This window comes from Etheostoma spectabile, chromosome 20 (genome assembly GCF_008692095.1).
Source record: "Etheostoma spectabile isolate EspeVRDwgs_2016 chromosome 20, UIUC_Espe_1.0, whole genome shotgun sequence".
In the NCBI taxonomy this organism is placed as follows: domain Eukaryota; kingdom Metazoa; phylum Chordata; class Actinopteri; order Perciformes; family Percidae; genus Etheostoma; species Etheostoma spectabile.
This window is the reverse complement of record NC_045752.1, coordinates 13,114,937-13,122,715: the sequence shown is the minus strand read 5'-3', so window position 1 is coordinate 13,122,715 and position 7,779 is coordinate 13,114,937. Positions and strand designations below refer to the sequence as shown.

The following is a 7,779-nucleotide window of genomic DNA, read 5'->3' as shown; positions in this document are numbered from 1 at the left end:
GCGGGGAGTTGGAAGTTTTCCCTTCGATTAATCTTTGTTGTGGCTGCAACCCGCCGATTTATGTCACAACGCCATCTGCATTGGATTTCCACATGATATGTTTGTTTGTTGTGATGGTGATTCTTTCCTACTGATGTCATCTAGAGCAGGGCCACTGGGAGTAATTTAGTATCTCTGTTTTTGGAATAACTTTTACACTGAAATAAAGCTTTAAATTTGCCAGAAGCACTTCCTAACCACATTATCTTACACTGCAGTTAGAAATGGAAACTATCGATTTATTATGCATTTCATCATTATAATACATCATATCAGTGTCATTGCTGAGTAGTCGTAGTAAAGCAACAAGGGTACAACACTTAAATACAAGCAGGGCTGACATATTTTACTTTTTAATAAAATCCATGTGACTCGAGACATTTCTCTCAGTTATGCAATGCATCCACTTTTGAAGATTCATCTGCAACTCCTGCTGTTGTGAATTGCATATTTGGACAAAACACTCGCTGTCCATCTTGCCTCCTGTCACAGTGAGTCCAACAACAATATTGCATGTTTCTCTAATGGCTCCCATCAGTGGATGAAGCTCATAAATAATCATTTCCCTCACTTTGTTTATTGCGTCTGCATCTCCTCGGTGATAGGTTTGTTGCCCACTTTATGGCTCTCACAGCCACACTGGCTTAAACAAATATTAATAAATGTCATCAGAATCAATGGAGCTTATTTATGAAAAATAGAGAAGTGATTTCTGCTAAATCTTAGAGCTATTACATTTATTTATTTTTAATCTCATGTTAATCTTCACAACTAGATGATGAAGTGATGAAAGAGAAGAAGCTCTGTAAAGTCATAAATCGCTTTTTCCCATACACCTTTTTGCTAAGAAAGGCTTCAACTCAAAATACTTTCACCAAGCTCTCTGTCAGTTAAGGCCACAGCATTAGGCAGTCGTCAACTATGTGATATAGAAAATACATGACATCACCACCACTGTTTGCCCCTGATTGATGTCTGGTTTTGTGTTTTGATGTCCTGACCCACAACAAAACCCTGGATAGTAAGGGTCATTTGTCATGACCTTCCTGTGTGAGGTGTTATTCCACATACTTATTTACACCAGAGCCACTGGACAGTTAAATTAACCACCACTATTATTTACAGGCAATAAAGTCATAAAACAGCATACAGTCCACAACTTATCTTTCTTAATCACATGCACTCTGCGAAAATACATCAAAGTTTTGCTGGAACTTTTGAGGAGTGCATACTCTCCCTGACATGACACCCACTTCTTTTATTACAATAGTATCAGCAAAGTTATCATTAAATCAGAGTGTGCACCCCAAAAGTATTTCTTGTTTTTGAGAGTAAGCTACCACTTTATAAGGGCATGGGATATAACCCAAACGTTGAAACTGTCACCATTATGATAGCAATACTGCCATCTAGTGTTAGTGAGTCGGGCAACTACAACTTCTCAGGTTTTTGTGAACCAAAGCATGAGAAAATTGACAAGATACATTCAAAAACAGTGTACATTTTCATGGAAACTGTATGGAATTGTTAAATTTCTTCTTTGGGGTAACTGACAGTGTAGGTGTATATATATATATATATATATATAAAAAATGTTTTTTTTATAAGAGTATTCATTATCCCCATATTCTGGTGTGTAGTATTGGTTAGAGCAAGATGGCTATTTACGATAATGTGTTGTAATAACAACCCTTGCGAGCATCGTGGGGACCAGCAGGAAGAATAAGCACAATACGGTGTGGTCACATTTGGTCAAAATTTGGGATATTCCAAAATATTCACAGTAACTCAGAATCACTTCTTCCCAAGACGAACATTTAAACTGTCTTCAATTGTGTAGCATTTTCATGTCACAGTACTTTAGTCAATTACCTTTCCTGATGAGTTTACTTTTTTTTAATATAAAATATGGAATATAGGGAATATGGCAAGGAAGCAATTTTGGGAGATTTTATCACAAGTTGTAACTATTTATTAGATTCGAATTAAGCCAAAGGTTAAGTGTTTTAATGTGTACATTTGTCTGAAGTAGGTATTTGCTTTTTTGCGTAACAACTCTCAACCTCATTCCATGTCTGCATTTTCTCATGAGCAAAGAGCTTTACTGCCCCATGACCCTTATAAAACATCTTACACACACAAACCAGACATGCATTGCCATTAAAAGACATTTAAAATAAAAAGGCACATAGGTAGAATGAGGCTTATCTCCAACAAGATCAAAGGTCATGTTTGGCTAGAGAACAAACCTCCCATCGCTGGAGGAGACTAAACTTTAATATTGCTGTTACCTCCAACGTAAAATGCTGTCAATGTGAAATAATTGATTGTTGATCAAGGTCTGGTGAACAGGGTGTGAAATATTTATGTTGTACAAAAATATATAAGCTAAGGACTGAACACAGTAGATTGAAATTATATACATATAGCGTTCATATTTACGTCCGCCACATCAAACCAGATTACTCTCCAGTGATGACTTACATGTGCGAGTACTCTCTGCGGGTCAGTCTGCATTCCTTTGGCTCAGAGTTTCGTGACGTGGCTGAGGGGGACGGTAGACTCTATCTCACTTCCAATTACTTGACAGGGCATTTTCCTCCTTGGTGCCATATTTACACCCAAACTCAGTCAGGTCTGGTTCACTCAAGCAGAACTGTTACATACCAACACGAGTAAAAACATATTTAAGCCTGTAGATTAAAACTAATTTTAGCCTTTAAATGTCTTCAGGCAGCTTAACAAGTTTGCATTTTTTCTGCCAAGGTGAAAACAATAGGACATTTGTTGACATGTGGTACTGAGAAATAATAAATTTTCATTTGCTCTGCTGCCAACTGTACAGGTGTTCTTTATCAAACATTTTTATTCCAGTCAACACATGGAATCATATGGAGAATGGCAGCTTTGTGTGACCTAAGTAGAGACATTATTTTATATGTTTTCTAGTTTCCAAAGACAGTATTTTCTCACTCGCATTCTGTCCATTATAGTACATAACAAATCACATAGTAAAAGGTACGTGCACAAAGCAAAAGAGCAGCATGGAAAACAGGCATCTAAATATTACAATCACTTGTCAAGAAATAAAAACATTAGAAATTGCATTCAGTGCATATAAATGTGTGTGTGCGCTAAACATATATCATTATATCTAATTACATCTTATTTAATCTAATTAGACTACAACAAAATAATATCAGTGACTCCAAGAAATAAGCAAATTAAGCTGTAGGTGGCGCTGCATATAGAATGCGATAACAGCGAAGGGGACACCGTGATAGTGATTCCTGGCCTACAGCGATTACAGTTTTCACCACAGAAAAAGCAGGAGTTCATGTTGCGCAGAGCATCCGAGTTGTACGTTCTAGTTGCTTTTCTCGCTGTGGGATGGGCGAAATAATCATATGGTATTATAATAATCAGTACATGACACCGTGTGTATATCACTGTTAAATCATACTGGCCAGTATGGTTAGTGGTCTTGGCAAAGCAGACTTTGATTCACTGAAACTGTACTCACTGGGTTCATAGTAGTCGTAAACCTGCACGACAGAATCCTGTACGTGGGCCACTTTGTAGGCTCTGATGACTGGAAGTCTGATGCAGACCTCTGATTTGTTAAGCTGCAAATGGGACCAGAAAAGTGAATGTGGGGTGGAAAAACAGAATATAGCATTTACTTATCTTATTCGTTCATATCTTCTGAATATTTAGTATCGACGTAGGAAATCATTTTTTCTTTTGATTTAAGAAGCTTGTGGTGGGAGTAAAGAAGTCAGTGAAAAGTACAAAAATAAAAAATAAAACTCACAGAAGCAAATATTGTCTACCTTGGTTTGTCAGCTTGGCCTAGCTCGACATACTGTATAAGATAGCCACTGTGATGACATCCCGTACTGATACAGCAATCCTGTAGCTAGACTGCCCTTGTCAGTTAGCAACAAGGATACTAGGGTACTACAACCACCCTCATGTTATTTTCCTCCTCTAATACACCTTAAATTGTACTTAACAAGAAAATTGTGGTTCTTTACAGACTCTCACGGAAGCTACCACCACTGTGGACACAGAGATCATGTTCTCAGTATTTGTTTTTCTATGCGTGTGAGGGAGGAGTTTGCATTCAAAAATGACACACAAATAACATATAATGGGTTTTGATGGCTAATTCTGATACTTCTAGATTACATGTAAACAGCTTTCCTGCAGTGAACAAAGTACAAACGATCAACTGAATGAATAATAAAAAGGTTTAAAAAAAAGATTAAAAAAATCAGATTTGGGTTGTCAAAAATGTCTTGAGCCCTGTTAATTGGGCTCCACCCATTTAGATTGTTCTAGTTTGACAAAATAAAACTACAATGTAACCCAACATAACTTTTCATGCCTGACCATGAAATGACAAATATGTTTAAACACTTACTGAATTTAGGTAGAGGATGACTTTCTCGGGAAGTATCTCCACCTTTCTGATAAGATGTGTTAGGCCAGCAGCTCCAGGAGAGAGACTGAAACCACTGAGCATGCCCACATCCATTATAACCATGCCCGTATGAGATATCATCTGATTGTTCTTTAATCTAGAGAGGGAAAAAGCAGGATATCTAACATGCATGACAACACAATCAATGTAAGAAAACTTCATTAACTTGACATACTGTAGGTCTAAGAGCCCTAATTGCACCTGACGCAAGTGTCTTTGCTAGTTTAAGACCGACGCAGTTGTCAATTTCCCATCCAGCACCCCTGTCATTTAAATACCAAATGTACCTGAGTCCATTTTTGCACCCATGGGCGTGCTGGTCTTACAAGGAGTGAATTTCAGGTGAATTCTTGACTTATTGCTATTTTTAGGCAGCGTGAAGTTATCGCGCCATTGACCAACACATACCTGGTCTAAAGTCAATAGCGCAACATTATTTGACAGCGAATTAGTAAAATGCGCCTAAACTTAGGCACAGCACGCGCATACTATGCTTGTTACACACACATGCAGAAGATTACGTATGAAAATATAACGGTGCAAATCCACCATCATTTAGCAATGCGCCAAGGTACAAACGCGCCTGGCTTTTAAAGGGAAGTGGAGATGACACTGATTGGTTTGTTGCATGTTACGCCCAAAACACACCTGAGTAACTGAAGAGACTAAGTACACGCTTAGATCGTTAAAATAGGGCCCTATGTGTTGTACTTACCCCGTGCATATGGATAACAGCATGTGATTGTTGTCTCTTTCCTCAGTAACGTTTACGTCTAAGTAAAAAGCCTCCTCGTCTTGCTGGAGGTTCTGTGAAAAAGCTTTGCTCTCCAGGTTGTAAAAGATATTCATCTGGATGGATTAATGCAGTAAAGACTTAGATTAAGTGGTGAAGAGCTAAGGTTTACTGTGCTGCCTGAGAGCACAGCAAGAGAGTATACAAGACTGTAATGTAGATGAATAAATACAAATGCATCAAGGTTACACAAGCAGTATCTGTTACAGAAATCTCTCCATTCAATAAAGCAAAAACTAAATAACGATTGAATTTCTGTATTTGTTTCAACATTAAAGTATTGAATCACGGAAGATTAAAAACAGATATGTGGAGAGAGGATAGAATAAGGAGAGAGTTAGGAGAGAAGACGACAGGTCATAATATTGAACTTAGTGAAAAAAATTAAGCTTTCACTAAAGTCCTCCTCAGCGTGATATTAAAACCAAATGCAGACAAGACTTCAATCTGCAGTATGTGTTCCAGATGTTAATTGGGAGTCCATTGTAATGCTACATTTCCATTTCACTGGTTTGGTTTAGCATTTACAATGCAGTATATTGTGTTGGGTGAAGCTATCATGCACAGCTGCTGCATTCAATTTATTCTGGTCGTGCTCCAGTTGTTAAACCATTTTTTTTTGTTGACTTAAAATTGTTGGAGGTATGAGAGCTTTGCTGCTTAGTGGGGGGTTGTTTGAAGTCGGGGTGTTACATTTTCCTTAAACATGGATAGGTTTAGCAGAATTCATGTGAAAGCTTACAGTTGATACATGTAATGGAATTAATGCACAGCAATGCAGCACAGACACACACAGAACAGAAACATTGTATAGCTGTACCTGGAATAATGCAAATCCTCTTCCTTCCATGTATATATTTAGGTTTAGATCTTTGTCAGCATTTATCTAAGGAATAAATTAAAAGTAGGAAAACATAGAAAGTCCAGGATGAAAATACTCAGTAGAGACACATGGTCCCTACACATATCCCAATATATCAGGCGTGCGAACAAGCATGGGATTCCACACAGGTCTATTACCTCTTGGCTCTGATACGTCAGATAGGTGGTGGAGTTAATGTGAAATTGTGAGACAAACGAAGACCCTGGGGCAGATATGTTGATCCTGAGGTCGATGGCATTGGAACCACTGAAGGCAGAGAAACAAGCCAGAGCCTGGAGAGCCACTACTGTGTCCTAAGGAAGAAACAGAGTAACAGGTCAAAATACTTGCATCTGGATTGCAGAATTGTGGGATATTTTTGTGGCTTTTTTCACAGTAAATTTTGCACTTGTTTTAAATGTACTTTGAACAAACAGGTCTTATTGTACTTCCAGCTTCAGAGTTAAATATTAGTTTCTGGAGCAACAAAAGCACATGCACCTGTGTCGTTCCAAAGCCTCCTAGATGGTTTCTCTGCTTGCTTAACCATTTTAAGAGAGCAATGCCCTCCACGAAGCTGCCACTCCTATAAAGAGCCAGCAGCACGTAGGAGGCCATTTCGATCTGCGCTGAGCGCGGCTGCCCGTCATGTGACTCCAGGCCAGCTGAGGAAGTCCACATCATGACTTCATCTTTGGAACAAAACGACAGAGAGTGTAATCAATATAAGAGTGTACACATACTGTTATTTTGCTGTACAATTAAAAACATTTATTCACACACAAAATGCTGAAACATTATTTTTTCTTGTTGCTGCTCTTGTTCTTCTTGTGGAAGAATCTGATTTTTGGAACTTTGAATTCTCAAATTGTATAGATATAATAGGGTTGAAATCCTACTTACTAAACAAGCAAAAAGGTTCCAGCACTTGAACAAATAATGGCACAATACAGTAACTACCTACAAATTGCCCAAAGATACGGAGCCCTGATGGTGACATAGGAGCCACTTAGTAATGTTTTGCTCCTTCTGTAGGGTGGTGTTTGTGGATGTGGAGTTGGAGCAAGGAGCGGAAGGATTGTGACATGAATTGCTTCACTAAAACAGATTTTATCCAAAACTGGATGGGATGTTAAAGACTACTTTTAACTACATCTATCAGCGCCTCACCACAATACCCATATAAACCCACTGTGACAACTGGTTGAATTAGCTCGTCTTGCCTCAATTATCAGCAGAGGAATCAGCTAACTTAGACAAATTGATTACTATAGAGGAATTAAGAGTGTCAGTACAGAAAATGCAAAAGAGAAAATCCCAATACTTTTATGGGATCCTCCCCGACTTGTATGCAACTTTTTGGGAACAACGTCATTAATATTAATACAGCCTTGATTTATTTACTCTTAAAAAAGGATAAGGATTCTGCAGAGTTAGCTCTAGCTCTAGTTCTAGCTATTGACCTCGGAGCCGGCTTAACTATGATTTAAAAATCTTTGCAAAGCTCTTAGCCTGTTGTTTGGAGTCCCATATGTCAAAATTAGTGAACTCTGACCAAATAGGATTCATAAAAACAAGACTGGCAGCAGATAATGTTAG

General features: G+C 38.2%; 1 protein-coding gene across 1 annotated transcript in view; it reads right to left on the bottom strand.

Moving 5' to 3' along the window:
* Positions 1 to 2,232: 2,232 nt before the first annotated feature.
* LOC116670526 (CD109 antigen) overlaps positions 2,233 to 7,779 on the bottom strand; it is a 17,081-nt gene continuing 11,534 nt past the window's right edge. Inside the window, exons 26-32 of the mRNA XM_032501100.1 lie at positions 6,682 to 6,872; positions 6,339 to 6,494; positions 6,139 to 6,204; positions 5,241 to 5,374; positions 4,466 to 4,622; positions 3,563 to 3,665; positions 2,233 to 3,422 (exon numbers count right to left, since the gene is read on the bottom strand). Of these exons, the coding sequence (XP_032356991.1) occupies positions 3,223 to 3,422; positions 3,563 to 3,665; positions 4,466 to 4,622; positions 5,241 to 5,374; positions 6,139 to 6,204; positions 6,339 to 6,494; positions 6,682 to 6,872 (1,007 nt within the window). The 3' untranslated portion in view covers positions 2,233 to 3,222. The remainder of the gene's footprint in view (positions 3,423 to 3,562; positions 3,666 to 4,465; positions 4,623 to 5,240; positions 5,375 to 6,138; positions 6,205 to 6,338; positions 6,495 to 6,681; positions 6,873 to 7,779) is intronic.